Genomic DNA, 21,495 nt, shown 5'->3' on the forward strand with positions numbered 1-21,495 from the left:
TAGGGATTTGTCAGGAGCTGACCTGTATCCCCAGCTTCTTGCCTAGACACTTGTTTGTGTATTTTCTGTGTATCTTGTATCCGGTCCGCTGTGACATTGGGGGGCCACGCTATCCCTACGGGGACCCTCACTAATGCCTCAACCCACAGGAACACCCTGATGGTGGATGGCCTGTGGTCTTGTACCTGCCCTACCTTTCCCTCAAATTGCCCTAAAACCTTCCTGTCTGCATCCATTGCTCCATTCTGTGGCCCCGTTTTATGGACAAGAATAGGCATTTCTACAATGGGCCACTTGTTCAGTTCCGCAAATTGCGGAAGGCATACGGGCGGCTTCCGTGCTTTGTGGGTCCGCAAATTGCGGTCCGCAAAAAACTGAACGGTCGTGTGCATGAGGCCTTACTCTGGCTGCAAATAGGGTTGCCACATTTACCAACAAAAAATACCGGTCAAGTTAAGCCACACCCCAACGGGGGTGGGGGTGGGGGGGTTGTGGGTGTGTGGCTCAACACAGGGTGTTATTTAACACCAGGGTGGTATTTAGCATATTGAGTTTTTCACCCCTTTTTGAAAATAAAGCTAATTTTTCACCTGTTTTAAAGTGAATCCGTCACTTTTATTTTGGGCTATTATCTTAAGTAATACATCAGTAGTCCTGCAGATAAGGAGTATTTTTTTTTCCTATTGTAACCCCCCCCCCCTTCATCCGCACAGAAGTACAAAGTCTGGACTGCTATGCTGTGGTAACATAAGGGAGAAGACTAATAACTGCATACACTGCAGTGCTGACAATGTATTTCAATGCAGTTCTTAGCGCTGACAGCAGGGGGCAGGGGGCAGTAGGAAAATCAAAAATAGTGATGTGGGCTCCATATGTGCAATACTAATTATGTATTAATGGTCCAGAATCAAGGTGACAGATTCCCTTTAAAGCGGTTGAGAAGCGGTTTAATATTGATGACCTCTCCCCAGGATCAGCTGGGGTCCATGTCCTATTTTTTGACAAGCTCTACTCCCTGGCTGGTAAAAAAAACACAGCGCTGTGAATAGCCCGATAGACTTTCATTGGTGCTAAAAATGGCCGTGTGCATGTAGCCTTACACAGCCATTCATGTGCATGTAGCCTTAGTCCACGTTCATATCACCGGTTTGTTTTTCCTTCTTCTGATCTGTCAAAAGAACTGAAATATATATTTAAAAAAAAAACATATTCTTTATTTTGAGCATCTGTTTGTCAGTTCTGTAATAATATGAATGCCTCCATTAGTGCCCCCAGTATTAATAATGCCCCCATTAATATTAATGCCTCCATTAGTGCCCCTCAGTAATATTAATGCCTCCATTAGTGTCCCCCATTAATATTAATGCCTCCATTAGTGCCCACCAAAATTTATAATGCCTCCATTTGTGCCTGAGTAATATTAATGCCTCCATTAGTTCCCCCACAATTAATAATACCCCCATTAGTCCCCCCAGGGGCGTAGCTATAGGGGGTGCAGAGGAAGCAGTCGCTACCGGGTCCAGGAGCCTGATGGGGCCCAAAGACCCTTGTACCATAAGAAGACACCCGTATTATAGAAAGTACACACTGGTCAAGTTACACCTCTGGCTGGAGAGAAGGGGTTAGGTCAGGAATTTGGTATGGGGGGGGGGGGGGGCGTTTCAATTTTTGCCTCAGGCCGCATGAAAGCTATGTGCTCCCCTGCCCCTGACCACACAAAGCACTGAGGGAAGGGGGTCCAAGCTGAACTCTTGCACCAGGGCCCATGAGTCTTTAGCTACGCCCCTGAGTCCCCCCAGTACTACTAATACCTTCATTAGTGCCTGCCAGTAATATTAATGCCGCCATTAGTGCCCCTAATGCCTTATTCTCTGCTTGTGCAAAAAAAGGAAAATAACTCACCTTTTCCATTTGATCGTGCCACGGTGAACACTCGCTACTCACTGGAATCTCAGGACAGGACATTTCGCAGGTCCTGCTGCTTCCAGTCAATGCTGTGAAACATCATGGCGCTGGAGTGCAGGTCCTGTTCTGTGCATCCAGTGAGTGCGAGTGTTCACCGTGGCACAATCAAATGGACGAGGTGAGGTTTTGTTTTAAACACAAGCAGAAGAGGGGGGCAAAGGCTGTACTAATGAGCGCTACACAGTGGAAGCGCTCATACATAATAGTAGCAAGTGCACATTGGGAAATACCAGCAATTATTATTGATGGTAGAAAAAAATACCGGCGCCAGAAAGGACATTACCGACCTGGCTGGTGGCAACCCCTAGCTGCAAAACCGGGGTCTGACTCCATATTTATAGCTATGGATTTAGAATGGGATGTCACAAAAGCTCCTGTAGGTGTAATGTATCTCAGTGCTTTTATTACATAGCAGATGGGCCATTATATGAGGAGACACATATGATTATCGGATCAAGCAATGTATTGAATTCATACTCGAGTCTCAATTACACAAGTTTACGCGAGAGCTCAAAAACTGTCAGCAGAAAAAGGGATCTCGCCTACAGTATAGGTAGGTCGTCGGCGCCATTACGGAGTGTGCGCTAGGACCCAGAAGGCGGAAGAAGCTTCCACCAGTACGTGCGCGCTCCCGAGCGAGATGGAAACACACATCTACACCGTCAGGTAACCAACTTTGGCTGTTCACTGCTGTGACCGGACTAAGCAGGCCTCTGAGCCGCGGCCTGGAGTTGCGGCCTTCTAGTCAGCGGATTATGGACGCGGCCTGACACGGAAGTAGAAGCAGCAGCCCGGGTGAGCGCTTTCAGGCATTGCCGTGTAGTAGAGGCACAGATTTCTTCAGCAGGATACGTGCAGTTATCTGTTCTGCCCGGCAGTATGTGGCTGACAGGAATGTGGAAGTGATTACCTCAGCCTAGCACTGGCTGTGTGACCATGTCACTCTTCATTGCCGTCCATTCACATTGTATAGCTCAACAATTGCTGACATATTGTTAGCCTTGGCATGACAACTTGATCCCACACTGTCCCTCTGTAATGCCAATAAAGATTTGCCTAGTGTTCCATTGTGTGCTACCAACTGGGACAACCAATGGTATGGATATTTACAATGATGGGAGTGGTTTTCCCTGTTCTCGTAGTTATGAATCCTGTACGTTGTTGCACCAACATAAGTGCTGTAGTTGTAATAACTTCTGAGAAAAATGTGAGACGAGCCTTACGACTTCTAATAAGAATGACCACAACAGGTTGTGTTGTAACATTGCAGCGTTGCGTCTAATGATTGCCACTGCATCACGACCGCCGCAAAGAATCCAAGACTGTTGGGTCTTCGATGACCACCAGATCCCTATTGAGTATCATGGGATCTGGCCGCTTTCCGGCAGGTTTTAGCCAGATAAGAACCGTTGCATGCAGCAGTTCCTGGTGCGGCTGATAGCGGGAACATCTTGACAGAGTTTTCCAGTCCGATCACAGATCTAAGATAGTCGTGTAACGGCTAGCTGCAGACTCCTCACTAGTGTTGAGCGAACTTGTGGTTTCACGTTCGGATTATCTAAGAACTCTATAACGAATTCCGCTACCATAACTTATGGTCTGTGGTAGCTGAATCCATAATGGAATTCTTAACACTACTCGCCACACGATTTTTTTAAGGTTTGCTGCTGTGCTACACATGTTGCCATGTAGCCAGTCTTAGGGCTCATGCACACAACCGTGTTTTTTTTGTCCGCTTCCGATCGGCAATTTTTGTGGATCGGCTGTGGACCCATTCACTTCAATAGGGCCACAAAAGATTCCGACAGCACACCGTGTGCTTATTCATATGTCGGGCATTCCCTGTTTTGGTCTGTGATGAGGACCAAACATGCCCATTGAAAGTCTAAGGGCCGCTTCACACGAGCGGATGCCGTGCGTGGCATCCGCTCCGTGAAAGAGTGCCAAGACCCGCTGCAGACTGCAGAGGCACGGAGCAGTAACATGACTGATAACGCTCCGTGCCTCTCTGTGATCTCTTTACTACGAAATCACAGTTGTCACTGTGATTTCGTAGTAAAGAGATCACAGAGAGGCACGGAGCATTAACAGTCATGTTACTGCTCCGTGCCTCTGCAGTCTGCAGCGGGTCTTGGCACTCTTTCACGGAGCGGATGCCACGCACGGCATCCGCTCGTGTGAAGCGGCCCTAAGAGTACTTTCACACTTGCGGCAGAGGATTCCGGCAGGCAGTTCCACTTATGCAAACTGATGGATGCGTATGACAAATGCATTGAAATGCCGGATCCGTCTCTCTGGTGTCATCCAGAAAAACGGATCCAGCATTTATTTTTTTTCCACATTTTCTGCGGTCTGAGCATGGGCACACTCGGCATTAATGCATTTCAAGTAGTCTTCTGGCAAGTGTTCCGGAATTTTGGACAAAGATAAAACCACAGTATGCTGCGGTATTATCTCCGTCCTGAAAAGGCAAAAAGACTGAACTCAGGACATCCTGATGCTCTCTATTCAGAATGCATTAGGATAAGGCCTCAGGCACACGGCCGTTCCATTTTTTGCAGTCCGCAAATTGTGGATCTGCAAAACACGGAAGCTGCCCCTGTGCCTTCCACAATTTGTGGTACGGAACAGGCGTCCCATGGTAGAAATGCCAAATCTTGTCCGCAAAACGGACAAGAATAACACGTTATATATTTTTGCAAGGCTACGGAACGGAGTAACGGATGCGGACGACACATCTGTTTTTGATGATCGCAAATTGATATATAATTATTTTTTTCTCCTGCAGAAATGTACTCTCCTTAACCGCAAAACGAACAAGAATAGGACGTTCTATTTTTTTTTTTGCGGGGCAGCGGAATGGGTTTACATGGGTGTGCTGTCCGCATCTTTTGCAGCCCCATTGAAATGAATGTCATCAATATCAAATCGGTGTGGGTCTGACACCCGGCACCCCGCCCATCAGCTGTATGAAGGGAAGGGGCGTTGGGGCTTCTCTTCCTGCTTGCCATAGACAGTGCAGCAGTGAGCAGGAAGAGAGACGGGAGATGGCACCTAACACTTAAACCGGAGCATCTTCTGATGAGAAGGGTTGAAGTAAGTTCACTGCAGTTAGCTGAAGAAGTAGAAAGCCAAATTGGTTGAGTGTTTCCTGTGACACAATATGGTGTACACTGTGGCGGAATGGCATGCATGGGTGTTGCCCACAAAAGAAGCCTCTCCTAAAGCCCATGCACAACTACAATTTACCAGGGTCCATGCTAAAAAAGATGAAGACTACTGGGACTCTATACTCTGGAGTGATGAGACCAAGACAAATATTTGTGGAAGCGGTACAAAGAATAATGCCTGGTGTCTACAGTGATACAAGGTGGTGGCAGGTGGGGTTGCATGAGTGCTGCTGGGGTCATGAATGCACAGATGTACTGCTCTATATTGAGGTAGAAGATGCTACCATCACTCCTTGCCTTTGGTTGTCCTGCACTTGGCCAACATGGCAATGATCCAAAAAGCACATCTAAGGACACTTGCATTTCTGAAGAACAGGGTGAAAATGATTCCATGGCTAAGTATGTCTCCTGATCTGAACCCTATCGAACACCTATGTGGAATTCTGGGGAGACAAGTTGAAGAGCATCACTGTCCATCCAGGGTCTAAGAGGTCATTCTTGAAGAATAGAAAAAGATAGATGTCGCCAACTTGCTCATTCCATGCCTAGAAGACTTGGTGCTGTCCTTACAAATTATGGAGGTCATACAAAATACTAGATGATGTAGTTTTTGATGGGGTGTATTCAATTTTGCATCGGAGTACTGAAAATTTGGAAAGTTATATCATTAACTTAACTTTTATGTAAAGTCTACTTTCACACTGGCGTTTTGGCCAGGGCTGTGGAGTCGGAGTCAATTTTGGGTACCTGGAGTCGGCAAAAAATGAACCGACTCCGACTCCTACTAAATTTAAATTGGAATAAAAAAAAAAAAAAAGCAAGTTTAAATGTCCGAATTCATAAACAGTTATAATTAATGACTTCTCTACTGTAAGAATAAAGGCCAATGCATGCAGTGCCTCACGTAACCGCAAAACAAACGCGTTCAGTGATGTGAAGAAGCATGCTTTTCATATGCTTCACTATATGGCACGCAATGCACAATTTGGAGTGGCAATACATATACTTTCCATTGTGTTGTGTTCTGATGTTACAGGGAACACAATGCCCATGGTTTACCTCGCCTCTCACTGATAAGGGATTAAGTAAATATGTGTTTTGCAGGACTAGAGACACTTGTATAAGTGAAGGGACTGGAGGGTCAATAGTTCAAGACTGAAGCTGTAAACCATTGGAAAAACTGCTGTCATTCAGCTAAGGCCCCATGCACACGGCCGTGGAACCGCGGCCTGGATCCCTCCTGAGAGCAGGAGCGCACGGCGTCACTGGTTGCTATGACGCCGTGCGCTCCCTGCTGCCGGCACAGTACAGTAATACACTGGTATGTTGCTATGACGCCGTGCGCTCCCTGCTGCCGGCACAGTACAGTAATACACTGGTATGATCTATACCAGTGTATTACTGTACTGTGCCGGCAGCAGGGAGCGCACGGCGTCATAGCAACCAGTGACGCCGTGCGCTCCTGCTCTCAGGAGGGATCCAGGCCGCGGTTCCACGGCCCGCACACGGCCGTGTGCATGGGGCCTAAGGCTATAAAACGTGTAAACTCAGAATGTTATCTTAAACTTTAAACTTGACTATGGGATTCTTCTAGGGAAATCATGTTTTAAAATAAATGTCCCTTCCTGGATCCTCCCACTGCCCGATGTTCAGCAGAAGATCAGCACACAAAGGAGAAGGTAGCAGCTTCTGCCCAACTACCTCTCTGTGCTAGAAGAGCTTAGAAGAACTTCTTTCTTTCCTTCAAGGAATGTATAAAATACATTTGCATATTAAATACAGAGGAGTCGGGGAGTCGGAGTCGGAAGTACAAAAAACTGAGGAGTCGGAGTCGGAGCATTTATCTACCGACTCCACAGCCCTGGTTTTGGCTTTCCGTTTGTAAGATCCGTTCAGGCTCTCACAAGCGGTCCAAAACGGATCAGTTTTGCCCTAACGCATTCTGAATGGAAAAGGATCCGCTCAGAATGCATCAGTTTGCCTCTATTCCTTCTCCATTCCTCTCTGGAGGCGGACAGGACACCAAAACGCTGATTGCAGCGTTTTGGTGTCCGTCTGCTGAAACTGAGCCGAACGGATCCGTTCTGACACGCAATGTAAGTCGATGGGGACGGATCCGTTTTCTGTGACATAATATGACGGATGTTCATGACTGATCCGTCTTGGCTATAGAAGACATAATAAAAACAGATCCGTTCATGACGGATGCATGTAATTGTATTGGTGTAACTGATGAGTTTTTGCAGATCCATGACGGATTCGCACTGAACGCGAGTGTGAAAGTAGCCTTATAGAATAAACAAATGTTCTATAAAACTCAGTCATGCTTTTCGAAGGGCGTGTACTCATTAATGCTGAGCGCTGTGTACGCATATGTGACAAGTTGGAATTTCTAATGTCCCTATTTAATATTGTGCCATTGTTTTTTATAGGGTTTTGTTTTTACAAAGTTCCCCATGTGCTAAAACTGACCTGTTCTTTTCATTTTCCAGGCCAATATAATTACTTCAATTCCATATTTATATACAGTAGTTTTTCTAGTTAAAAAAAAAAAACTTAACAAAAATTATGATTTATTTTTTTTGCATCACCATATTCTGACCCTCGCAACTTTTTATTTTTTTCCATTTTGTAATCACTTTTTATTAAATATTTTTTGAGAAGCAATTTTTTGCTTTATTTATTTATTTTTTTCCCCATAAGGCCTCAAGCCCAAGCACATGACCGTAGTTATGGTCCACATTCTAGCCGCAGTTTTCGCGTCTTGGGTGCAGTCCCATTCACTTCACTTCACTTCACTTCAATGGGGCCGCAAAAGATGCGGACAGCACTCCACATGCTCTCCGCATTCGTTGCTCCGTTCCGAGGCCCCGCAAAAAAAAATAGCATGACCTATTGTGGACAAGAATAGGCATGTCTACAACGGGCCGCCTGTTATGTTCCACAAATTGCGGAAGGCACACGGGCGGCTTCCGTTTTTTGCGGATCTGCGGTTTGCGGACTGCAAAAAAAAACAGCACGGTCCTGTGCATGAGGCCTTACGCTGTTGATTTTACTGGATATACATTTTAGATTTCAATAGTACAGTTGTTTTGAGACAGGTGATTAGAATTTATTTATTTTTTCCCCCTCCCATTTACCCAGGATGAAAAGTAAACCAGTATGAGAACGGAATGAATTTTGGAGCGTTCTGTTCAGTTACGTTTTATCCCCATTGACAATGAATAGGGATAAAACGGAAGCGTATTTTTTCCGGTATTGAGACCCTATGATGGATCTCAATACCGGAAAATATTAACGCTAGTGTGAAAGTAGCCTAAGGGGACTTTAAAAAGTAATTGTTAGATTGCTTGCCCCAAATACTGCAATTAATTAACATTCCAGTCTGTGGGAGTTGTGCTGTATTCCTATGGAGCCCTGCCACTGCAGGCCTGGATTGGAACTACTGCTGTAGTAGACTTGGTTCCTTCAGATTGGCTGAGGCTATTACAGGGAACCAATGGCTCCCTGATCGCCACGCAGGGGAGATATTCTGAAAGGTTAAATTTTGCAATTGACGGTATCGCCAATTGCATACATTAACCCCTCCGTGTCTGTTGTGTGAAACTATTGCGCTCTCTTCACTCCGGAGCAGGTTCTTCTTTTAAACGGTTAAAAGGGTTAAATTCAACCCATTAATTTCTATAGGATAAGGTGATACCAATAAAGATCAGAGAGGACATGTTAAAAATAAAATAAAAAAAACACAAACTGGACCTGTGAATACAATCCTTTTTAATGGAGGTTTTTGGGGAGGAAAATAAGAAAAAAAAATATTTTTAACCAAAAGGTGTGCTGTGGGTTTGGAACGGGGGGGTCTGTGGATGACGGACACTGTTATGGGGGGGTCTGTGGATGACGGACACTGTTTATGGGGGGTCTGTGGATGACGGACACTGTTATGGGGGGGTCTGTGGATTGACGGACACTGTTATGGGGGGGTCTGTGGATGACGGACACTGTTATGGGGGGGTCTGTGGATGATGGGGGGTCTGTGGAGACCCTTATGGGGGGTCTGTGATGACGGACACTTATGGGGGGGTCTGTGGATGACGGACACTGTTATGGGGGGGTCTGTGGATGACGGACACTGTTATGGGGGGGTCTGTGGATGACGGACACTGTTATGGGGGGGTCTGTGGATGACGGACACTGTTATGGGGGGGTCTGTGGATGACGGACACTGTTTGTTATACATGTGTCATCCACAGACCCTCCCAGCCCATAACTGTGCCATCCACAGATCCCCCGCCGCTCCAGTATACTAATATAATATGTCTTATTCAATTAATAGTTATTAAATATGCCTCTTTATTCCTAATAGTACCTTAAATCCTAAGCGCTTCAGTACAATGCCGGCAGGCCGGGCGGCCGGCGCGGCGCGTCACTCAGTGACGTCACTTGCCTGCGCCGCCTGCTTCATTCATAAAGTAGGCGGCGCAGGCACGTGACATCAGGGAGTTGCGCTGCCGCCCGCCCGGCCTGCATTGTACGGATGCGCTTAGGATTTAAGGTACTATTAGGCATAAAGGGGCATATTTAATAACCATTAATTGAATATGACATATTTTATTAGTACACCGGAGCAGCGGGGCGGGCCTTTAGTACAGTGACTGCACCGCCCCGCCGCTATTTCCGGCCCCAGCTCCTCCTCCCAGTCCCTCCCCGAGTCCCCGCTCGCTTTACATCGCTGCCAGCAATGTAAAACTGACTGCATTCGCCGTATAAGACGCAGGGACATTTTCCCCCCATTTTGGGGAAGAAAAAGTGCGTTTTATACGGCGAAAAATACGGTAACTAATGTGTCTAACTGCACTCAATTGCTACAGTTTTTTTATTTAGTGAACATCTGGTTAAATTAATGTTAATTCATTTTAATCAACATAAGATCTTTATCTTTGTGAGAAGGGGTTGATCTTTGTTAAAAAAAAATTATACAAATGTATGTTTTCACTTTGTTTTTTGTTAAAATTATAATGTGAGAATTGTTTCTTTACAGGTGGTAAAATGCCAGCTAAAAAGAAACCGATTTTACCTACGCTGACCATAGCACCAACAATAGCTGAAGGACCTTCTCCGACAAATGATGGCTCATCAGAGTAAGTGCGCATAAATTCATGACTTGCAAAAGAAAATTACAAAAGCAAAACTGTTACTTCAGAATATGCTATAGTAACTAACATATTCTGATGTAAATTCTAACATATAATTAAGTATGCAACGATCAGCCTTAACGTTTAAAGTGTTATTCCCATTTGGGACTTTTACGGCACATCCTGTGGATATGCTATAGATGTCCAATAGGTGTGGGTTTCACTTCGGTGACTGTCCCCTGTCTAAACAGTACCCCATCACTCCCTGTGGGGAGTGGAAAGATAGGCGTAGAACTTCTGAAAATACTTCCCCAGTGAATAATAACATCAGGAATGGCAGAAATGTAAATGTATAAATCACACATTTTAATGGATCTTTTCAAACAGATAAGACTATCATTAAAGCGTACAGGCCTCATTACCTGGCCCGATACTCAGTCAGGTTATTGCTAATGAGCCTTCACATGAACGCTTTTTATTGATAATTGGCCATTTAATGCCCCTTGCAGACGAGCATGAGCGGATTAGGTCCGGATGCGTTGCGGATGCGTTCAGTGAAAAATGCACGATTTCGCAAGCAAGTTCATTCAGTTTGGTCTGAGATCGCGTTCAGTTTTTATCGTGCGGGTGCAATGCGATTTAACCACTTACCGCTAAGCTAACGCCGAAAGGCGTCATCTCCGCGGCGCTCCCAGGCTACGCTAACGCCGATTGGCGTCATCTCGCGTGAGCCGAGATTTCCTGTGAACGCGCGCACACAGGAGCGCGCGTTCACAGGAACGCATAGTGCACAAGTTCATCTGCAGCCTGCCGGCCGCGATCATTGGCTGGCAGGCTGTAGATTTTTGAATCGTCCAATGAAATGGTTATGTCAGACGCTATTTTGAAAATAGCGTCTGATATAACTGCTGCCTGGTCTTCTGGTGGTCCCTTTCGCTTGGATCGACCACCAGAGGACACAGGCAGCTCAGTAAGTAGCACCAAACACCACACTACACATTAGATATTACCCTGTCATTTATTAACCCCTTATTTAGCACCTGATCACCCATATTAGACTCCCTGATCACCCCCTTGTCCACCCCCCTGTCATTGATAACCCCCCCTGTAAGGGTCCCTCATCCCTGCCAGGTAGTTAGCTACTTGCTAGGTAGTTTAGCGCCCACCGCACCGCACCGCAGTCATCGCTGTCGCTAATCAGCACTAGTACTATATAGTATCTGTAAGTGATCAATACTGATCGCAATCAGATCTATATGAGTACATTAGGGTCACCTTAGGTTCTACAAAAAACGCAGTGTTCGCCCAATCAGGCCTGATCTTGTGCGCACACTTGCGTTCAGTCCGCCCCGCCGCAGTGACAGAATTTTTTTTTTCTGATCACTGCAAAAACACTGTAAAATCGCTGCGCTGCTATAAAGATCACTTTTGAGCTTTTTGGATCTTTATTAGCGATCGTAGCTTTACTTCGCAAGCACTCCTTTTTACTAGGCAGGTTTGCTCTTTTTCCCGGGTAGTCTCAGAGGAATACCCCCTAAATTTAGTGAACCCAAAATGTCAAACAAGGGGTATTCCGCTGAAGAGGCCTACAGGATTCTGGCCGTGATGGATGAAAGCGATGGGGACGCCTCATCCGCTGAATCCAGTGGTTCAGAATATGAACCTGTAGACTGCAGTGGCACTCTAACGGCTAGTGAGGATGACGAGGTAGAGGTCCCTGCTACGGCCAGACGTACCCGATCCCATGTCAGGGTTCTGCATACCCTGCATGATGATCCTCATTTGCAGCAGAGTGGTGCTAGCGCTGATCTTGTTTATGGTGCGGCATACACCAGCAGCGCAGCACAGCCTGGACCTTCTACCAGCACTGCCGTATTCCCTGGTGAAGTGGCGAGCACCAGAAGGGCAGTTCCAGCTGGTACAGTGGCACGTGCAATAACTCCCCTGTCGCAGCCACCGCGTTCACAGGCCAGTAGAACCCTTAGTCTCCCAGAGGTGCTGGCAAATCCTAATTGGCAATCCCCTGATTCCGCCGCACCCGTATTGCCCCCTTTCACCGCCCAGTCTGGAGTTCGCGTGGAGACGGCTCATTTAGGATCGGCCCTTCAGTTTTTTGAGCTGTTCTTCACCGCGGATCTCTATGACCTAGTTGTGGCAGAAACCAACCGCTACGCCACACAGTTTATTACCGCCAATCCGGAAAGCTTCTATGCCCAGCCTTTCCGGTGGAAACCAGTCACTGTTTCCGAGTTTAATTTTTTTTTGGGCCTTCTCCTCAGCATGGGTCTAACTAAAAAAAATGTATTGCGGTCATATTGGTCTAAAGACCCAATACATTTCATGCCCATGTTCCCTGCTGCAATGTCTAGGGCACGTTTTGAGGCCATCATGTGCTTTATGCATTTTACGGACAATAGCACCTGTCATCCAAGAGGCCACCCTGCTTATGACCGGCTCCATAAAATTCGGCCCCTCATAGACCATTTGTCATCCAGATTTGCAGATGCGTATACCCCTAATCAAAACATCTGCATAGACGAGTCCCTAGTACATTTTACCGGGCGCCTTGGCATAAAACAGTACATCCCCAGCAAGCGCGCCCGGTATGGGGTCAAACTGTATAAGCTCTGTGAAAGGGCCACAGGCTATACATATCGTTTTAGGGTCTATGAGGGAAAAGACTCAAAACTGGAGCCGGTCGGATGTCCTGACTACCTGGGGAGCAGTGGCAAGATTGTCTGGGACTTGGTGTCACCCTTACTCCACAAGGGGTACCACTTATACGTGGACAATTTTTACTCAAGCGTGGCCCTCTTTCGGCACTTACATCTAGTCGGAATTCAATGCTGTGGCACCGCGCGCCCTAGTCGCCGGGGCTTCCCCCAACGGCTCGTTAGTACCCGACTTGCACGGGGGGAGAGGGCTGCCTTGTGTGACCAAGAACTGCTCGCTGTGAAGTGGAGGGACAAGAGGGACGTTTACCTTCTGTCCACCATTCACTCAGACACGACTGTCCAAATTGAACGGGCAACTGGAGTCATTGTGAAACCCCTCTCTGTCCACGACTATAACCTTCACATGGGAGGGGTGGACTTCAATGACCAGATGTTGGCTCCCTATTTAGTTTCCCGCAGAACCAGACGCTGGTATAAGAAGGTGTCTGTTTATTTGATCCAATTGGCGATGTACAATAGTTTTGTTCTCTACAGTAAGGCTGGGAGAACAGGATCCTTCCTAAAATTCCAGGAAGAGATCATTTCGGAAATCCTGTATCCAGGAGGGTCCGTGCCCCAAGGCCCTGATGTATTGAGCTGGCTACATGGCAGACACTTCCCGTCTGTCTATCCTGGTACCCCAACTCAACGTTCCACAAGAAAAAGATGTCGTGTCTGTAGCATGGGTTGAATAAGGCGTGACACCACCTTTTTTTGTCCTGACTGTCCTGACCAGCCTGCCCTATGCATAGGGGAGTGTTTCCGCAAGTTCCACACTCAGGTACACTATTAGCATAGGGATTGCGTACACAGGACAGGCACACAGGGGTCTTAGGGCCCTTTCACACTGAGCTGCCACAAACCTCTCCTTTCACCTGGGACAAAGTGCATAATGTACTTCGCCGCATCTCTGGGCGATTTGCGCTTTGCACATTGTCCCATGGGGAAGGAGAGGTTTGTTCAATAAAGGTAAAAAAAAAAAAAATCACCGGTAAGCAAAAAAGTGTTCTGTTTCAATTCAAAAGTTTATAAAAGTTAATGTTAATAAATTTATTGCGTTGCGGCCTGGTTTTTTTTTTTTTTTTTTTTTTACCTTCTAGGTGGACCAAGCGATCAAGCAGCTGCAGCACTGATGTGCATTCTGACAGAAGCATTGCGCTGCTGTCAGATTACACGCAAGTCGGTGTATGCGGCGCTGCAAGACGGGATTTCTCCTCTGCAGTAACAGATACGTTTGCCAAGGCATACGAGCTGAGGACGAGGCGGCGTTCCTATGCTTTGGCAAACACTTTGGTGGGCAAAGGGGCACACATTCCAAAGAGCACCTTTAGGATTTCACCAGCCATTTTTTACAGATTTTGATTTCACACTACTTCTCACGCATATGGTCCCCTAAATTGCCAGGGCAGTATAACTACCCCACAAGTGACCCCATTTTGGAAAGAAGACACCCCAAGGTATTCCGTGAGGGGCATGGCGAGTTCCTAGAATTTTTATTTTTTGTCACAAGTTAGCGGAAAATGATGATTTTTATTTTTATTTTTTTCCTTACAAAGTCTCATATTCCACTAACTTGCGACAAAAAATAAAAAATTCTAGGAACTCGCCATGCCCCTCATGGAATACCTTGGGGTGTCTTCTTTCCAAAATGGGGTCACTTGTGGCGTAGTTATACTGCCCTGGCAATTTAGGGGCCCATATGCGTGAGAAGTAGTTTGAAATCAAAATCTGTACAAAATGGCTGGTGAAATCCTAAAGGTGCTCTTTGGAATGTGTGCCCCTTTGCCCACCTAGGCTGCCAAAAAGTGTGACACATCTGGTATCGCCGTACTCAGGAGAAGTTGGGGAATGTGTTTTGGGGTGTCATTTTACATATACCCATGCTGGGTGAGAGAAATATCTTGGCAAAAGACAACATTTCCCATTTTTTTATACAAAGTTGGCATTTGACCAAGATATAAATATCTTGGTCAAATGCCAACTTTGTATAAAAAAATGGGAAATGTTGTCTTTTGCCAAGATATTTCTCTCACCCAGCATGGGTATATGTAAAATGACACACCAAAACACATTCCCCAACTTCTCCCGAGTACGGCGATACCAGATGTGTGACACTTTTTTGCAGCCTAGGTGGGCAAAGGGGCACACATTCCAAAGTGCACCTTTCGGATTTCGCAGGCCATTTTTTACACATTTTGATTTCACACTACTTCTCACGCATATGGTCCCCTAAATTGCCAGGGCAGTATAACTACGCTACAAGTGGCCCCATTTTGGAAAGAAGACACCCCAAGGTATTTCGTGAGGGGCATGGCGAGTTCCTAGGATTTTTTATTTTTTGTCACAAGTTAGTGGAATATGAGACTTTGTAAGAAAAAAATAAAATAAAAAATAATCATTTTCCGCTAACTTGTGACAAAAAATAAAAACTTCTATGAGCTCACTATGCCCATCAGCGAATACCTTAGGGTGTCTACTTTCCGAAATGGGGTTATTTGTGGGGTTTTTATACTGTTTGGGCATTGTAGAACCTCAGGAAACATGACAGGTGCTCAGAAAGTCAGAGCTGTTTCAAAAAGCGGAAATTCACATTTTTGTACCATAGTTTGTAAACGCTATAACTTTTACCCAAACCATTTTTTTTTTTTTTACCCAAACATTTTTTTTATCAAAGACATGTAGAACAATAAATTTTGTGAAAAATTTATATATGGATGTTGTTTTTTTTGCAAAATTTTACAACTGAAAGTGAAAAATGTCATTTTTTTGCAAAAAAATCGTTAAATTTCAATTAATAACAAAAAAAGTAAAAATGTCAGCAGCAATGAAATACCACCAAATGAAAGCTCTATTAGTGAGAAGAAAAGGAGGTAAAATTCATTTGGGTGGTAAGTTGCATGACTGAGCAATAAACTGCTTAAGTTGTGGAGTGCCGATTTTGTAAAAAAGGGCCTGGTCACTAGGGGGGTATAAACCTGTGGTCCTTAAGTGGTTAATGCACACGCGTGATTAAAAAAAACTGAATGTTTACAAACATCTCAGCAACCTTCGGTGAAAATCGCATCCTTGCTTGCGGATGCAATGCTATTTTCACGCAGCCCTATTCACTTCTATGGGGCCAGCGTTGCGTGAAAATAGCAGAATATAGAACATGCAGCGATTTTCAAGCAACGCACAAGTGATGCGTGAAAACCAACTCTCATGTACACAGACCTGTTAAAATGAATGGGTCCTGATTCCGTGCGGGCACAATGCGTTTGCATCACACATTGCACCTGCACGAAATACTCGCTTGTGTGAAAGGGGCCTAAAGGTGCTGCCGAATACCCGATGAACGAACTAAACAGAATAGATCATTCGTGTGAGCAGCAGATCGTGTTGTTTAACCTCTAGGATACCAGTGCCCACTCAGTCAGCGTTGCTGACAGCCGAGTCCCTGCTGGATACGCCAGCATCGGTAAATACACAAATGCTGGCGTGTTAACCCCTTGTAGGCCGCGGTCAATGTTTACCACGGCATGCACGGGGCTTGCGGCGGATATGGGCACTCTCCAAAAACATCTGGTCCCCATGCAATGCATTGTACAGGGGAACAGACCGCAAAAGTTGAAGTCCCAAAGTGTGACAAACATAAAAAGTTTGTTTTTCATATATTATTTTTTTTTCCAAAAAGTCCCTTTCTTGTAATAGACAAAATTGTGAAAAAGAGGAAAAAGAAAATAGAAAAACGCACATATTAGGTATTGCCATGTCCGTAACGACTGGCTCTATAAAAATATTACGTATTTCACCCCATCAGGTGAACACCGTGAGAAAAAGAAACTGTGCCAAAACAGCCATTTTTTTTGTCACCTTGTCTCACAAAAAGTGTAATACCGAGTGATCAAAACGTTTTATGTACCCCAAAATGGTACCAATCAATCACCTCATCCCACAAAAAACAAGCCTCTTCATAAGACAATCGCCCCAAAATATCGCTTTCAAAAAATGACAACACATAATATATTTTTTCAAAAATTACATATTGGGTATAGCTGCGTCCATAACGACCTGATCTACCCACTTCTGTTAAAAAAAATAAAAATCCAAAATTGACATTTTATGGTCAACTTGCCCTAAAAAGGTGTAAAATTTAATTAAAAAAAATCATATATACCCAAGAATACTAAAAAAAAAAGTCAACTCTTCCTTTAAAACACAAGTCCCTAGACAATAGCATAATATTGAGCAATCAAAAATCATATGTGTACCAAAATAGTAACAATAAAACTGTCAACTTATCCCATAGCTTCCAAAATGGGGTAATTTTTTGGTAGTTTCTACGGCATCATAGGCAACATGGCAAATTTAAATTATCCCAGTGAAATCTGCCCTCTAAAATCCATATGTTGCTCCTTCTTCTCTGCACCTTGCCGTGTGCCCATACAGCAGTTTTCAACCACTTATGGGTTTTTTCTGTAAACTGCAGAATCGGGGTAATAAATATTGAGTTTTGTTTGGCTGTTAACCCTTTGTGTTATAGGAAAAAAATGGATTATAATTAGAGTTAAGCAAAGTGAGCTTCTGATGCTTAAAGGGGTATTCCCATCAGACAATGGGAGCATATCCTAGCGATATGCCCCCATTGTCTGATAGGTGTTGGTCCCACCTCTTTGACCTGCTCCTACAAGAACGGACTGGGGAGAGCTGTGGCTAGAGGACCCCGGATTTCCCAGGGTCCATTCACCACCAAGCGCTGTTCCCCCGCTGCATAGAAGTGAATGGGAGCGCACGGGCGGCCCCTGCTCCTGTTCGTTTCTATGGGGCAGACGGAAATAGCCGAGCCATTGCTCGACTATTTTCGGAGGCCCCATAGAAATGAATGGCGGGCTGCTGTGCAGTGCGCCCTCCGTTCATTTCCCCGCTCCGTTCTCATTGTAGGTGCGGTCCCAGAGGTGGGACCCGCACCTATAAGACAATGGGGGCATATCCTAGCGATATGCCCCCATTGTCTGTGATGGGAATACCCCTTTAATCCGAAGTCGCGCCGTTCATAACTTTGAAATAATACTGTGCAGAGATTCGCCTCCGTACAGTATTAGAATGTATGGGCTCCGATGAGCCAAAATAAGGTCATGGGGTATTTTTATAGAGGAGATTACCGACACTGCAATACCTAATTTTATTTTATTTACAATTATTTTTATATTTTTTGGGTGTCAAGTCTGAGAACCATTTTTTTTTTTTTTTATCTGATTGTCAGTGGCTAAATTGGAGTATAAATTTATATCCCATGGAAATGTGGTACTCCCTGAAGCAACCGTCAATGCAGAGGCCCGGATGATCGGGGCACGTGTCGCACTGGGTAGTGGTGTCCTTCCGTATCCCCCTCCTGCGACACACTGTACTTTTTTGGGGTTCGTCCCTTCTTTCCAGTGTGGGGGGACCACACCTGTAAAGTGTTGGCCAGGGACTATCCGGGCGCCTCCAGTTCCCGAGGTACTCCGGCCTGCTCTTTCCCGGTCAGAAAAGATCAGGGCCTTGAGGACTGCCTCATAGAACTGAAGGAATGTCCCTGTGTTGCCTGTGCTCCGGGACAGCACAAGAGTACAAGGCAACCTGTACCAAATAGATGGCAACTTTTTTGTACCATGCCCAAGGTGTTAACCACTTCAGCCCCACTAGCTGAAACCCCCTTCATGACCAGAGCACTTTTTACACTTCGGCACTACACTCCTTTCACCGTTTATCGCTCGGTCATGCAACTTACCACCCAAATGAATTTTACCTCCCTTTCTTCTCACTAATAGAGCTTTCATTTGGTGGTATTTTATTGCTGCTGACATTTTTACTTTTTTTGTTATTAATCAAAATGTAACGATTTGTCACTTTCAGCTGTAAAATTTTGCAAAAAAACGACATCCATATATACATTTTTCGCCAAATTTATTGTTCTACAGGTCTGATACAAAAAAAATTGTTTGGGTAAAAGTTATAGCGTTTACACACTATGGTACAAAAATGTGAATTTCCGCTTTTTGAAGCAGCTCTGACTTTCTGAGCACCTGTCATGATTCCTGAGGTTCTACAATGCCCAGACAGTAGAAAAAACCCACAAATGACCCCATTTCGGAAAGTAGACACCCTAAGGTATTCGCTGATGGGCATAGTGAGTTCATAGAACTTTTTATTTTTTGTCACAAGTAAGCGGAAAATGATTTTTTTTTTTTTTTTTTTTTTCTTACAAAGTCTCATATTCCACTAACTTGCGACAAAAAATAAAAAATTCTAGGAACTCGCCATGCCCCTCACAGAATACCTTGGGGTGTCTTCTTTCCAAAATGGGGTCACTTGTGGGGTAGTTATACTGCCCTGGCAATTTAGGGGTGCACTTTGGAATATGTGCCCCTTTGCCCACCTTGGCAGCAAAAAAGTGTCACACATCTGGTATCACCGTACTCCGGAGAAGTTGAGGAATGTGTTTTGGGGTGTCATTTTACATATACCCATGCTGGGTGAGAAAAATATCTTGGCAAAAGACAACTTGACAACTTTTCCCTTTGTATATAAAAAAATAAAAATAAAAAAAAATAAAAATAAAAATAAAAAGGGAAAAGTTGCCAAGAGATTTCTCTCATCCAGCATGGGTATATGTAAAATGACACCCCAAAACACATTCCCCAACTTCTCCTGAGTACGGCGATACCAGATGTGTGACACTTTTTTGCAGCCTAGATGCGCAAAGGTGCCCAAATTCCTTTTAGGAGGGCATTTTTAGACATTTGGATCCCAGACTTCTTCTCACGCTTTAGGGCCCCTAAAAAGCCAGGGCAGTATAAATACCCCACATGTGACCCCACATTGGAAAGAAGACACCCCAAGGTAGCCAATGAGGGGCCTGGCAAGTTCATAGAAATTATTTTTTTCCGCATAAGTTAGCGGAAATTTATTTTTATTTGTTTTTTATTTTTTTTTCTCACAAAGTCTCACTTTCCGCTAACTTAGGACAAAAATTTCAATCTTTCATGGACTCAATATGCCCCTCAGCAAATACCTTGGGGTGTCTTCTTTCCAAAATGGGGTCAGTTGTGGGGTGTTTGTACTGCCCTGGCATTTGAGGGTCTCCGCAATCATTACATGTATGGCCAGCATTAGGAGTTTTAGCTATTCTCCTTATATTGAGCATACAGGTAATGAGATTTTTTTTTCCGTTCAGCCTCTGAGCTGAAAGAAAAAAATGAACGGCACAGTTTTCTTCATTCGCATCGATCAATGTGGATGAAAAAATCTCTGCCAAAAAGTGTTTGCCAAAGCATAGGAACGCCGCCGCCTCCTCAGCTCGTATGCCTTGGCAAACGTATCTGTTACTGCAGAGTAGAAATCTCGTCTTGCAGCGCCGCATACACTGACTTGCGTGTAATCTGACAGCAGCGCAATGCTTCTGTCAGAATGCACATCAGTGCTGCAGCTAATCGATCGGTTGGTCCACCTGGAAGGTAAAAAAAAAAAAAGAGAAAACCAGGCCGCAACGCAATAATTTTATTAACTTTGCAACAGAACATATAAACTTTAACTTTTTTAACTGAACATTAACCTTTTTGCTTACTGGTATTATTTATTTTTTTATTTTTTTTTTATGCACTTTGTCCCATGTGAAAGGAGACGTTTGCAGCAGCTGTGTGAGTGAATGGGCCCTAATAGCCCTGTGTGCCTGTCCTGGTGAGATAATCCCTATGCTAATAGTGTACCTGTGAGTGGTACTTCCGGAAACACTCTCCAAAGCATAGGGCAGGGTGGTCAGGACAGAAATAGCGGGTGTCACGCCTTATTCCACTCCTGCTACAGACACGACATCTTTTTCGGGGTGACGGTTGGGTTGAGGTACCAGGAACGACATTGGGGAAATGTCGCTCGTGTAGACGGCTAACTACACTGGTGGATGGGGCCACGGAACCTCCTAGATACAGGAGGTTCTCGATGATCTCTTCCTGAAATTTGAGGAAGGATCCAGTTCTCCCAGCCTTACTGTAGAGAACAAAACTATTATACAGAGCCAATTGAATTAAATATACAGACACCTTCTTATACCAGCGTCTGGTTCTGCGGGAAACTAAATACGGAGACAACATCTGGTCATTGAAGTCCACCCCTCCCATGTGAAGGTTATAGTCGTGGACTGAGAGGGGCTTTTCAATGACACGGGTTGCTCGCTCAATTTGTATTGTCGTGTCTGCGTGAATGGAGGAGAGCATGTAAACGTCACGCTTGTCTCTCCATTTCACCGCGAGCAGTTCTTCGTTACACAGTGCGGCCCTCTGCCCCCTTGCAAGACGGGTGGTAACGAGCCGTTGGGGGAAGCCCGTGCGACTAGTTCGCGCGGTACCACAGGCGCCAATCCGTTCTAGAAACAAATGCCTAAAGAGGGCCACACTTGTGTAAAAATTGTCCACATAAAGATGGTACCCCTTGCCGAATAAGGGTGACACCAAGTCCCAAACTGTCCCAGGTAGTCAGGGCAACCGACCGGCTCCAGGG

At 45.1% G+C, this 21,495-nt stretch overlaps 1 protein-coding gene across 2 annotated transcripts in view; it reads left to right on the forward strand.

Moving 5' to 3' along the window:
- Window positions 1-2,569: 2,569 nt before the first annotated feature.
- The window catches only part of MAP2K2 (mitogen-activated protein kinase kinase 2), an 83,976-nt gene continuing 65,050 nt past the window's right edge, over window positions 2,570-21,495 (forward strand). The window contains exons 1-2 of one of the 2 annotated variants that reach the window (XM_044282612.1): window positions 2,570-2,631; window positions 10,174-10,273. In XM_044282612.1, the coding sequence (XP_044138547.1) occupies window positions 10,182-10,273 (92 nt within the window). In that variant the 5' untranslated portion in view covers window positions 2,570-2,631; window positions 10,174-10,181. Of the gene's footprint in view, window positions 2,761-10,173; window positions 10,274-21,495 lie in introns of both variants that reach the window. The other variant, XM_044282604.1, reaches the window with a different exon arrangement.

This window comes from Bufo gargarizans, chromosome 1 (assembly GCF_014858855.1).
Source record: "Bufo gargarizans isolate SCDJY-AF-19 chromosome 1, ASM1485885v1, whole genome shotgun sequence".
Taxonomy (NCBI): domain Eukaryota; kingdom Metazoa; phylum Chordata; class Amphibia; order Anura; family Bufonidae; genus Bufo; species Bufo gargarizans.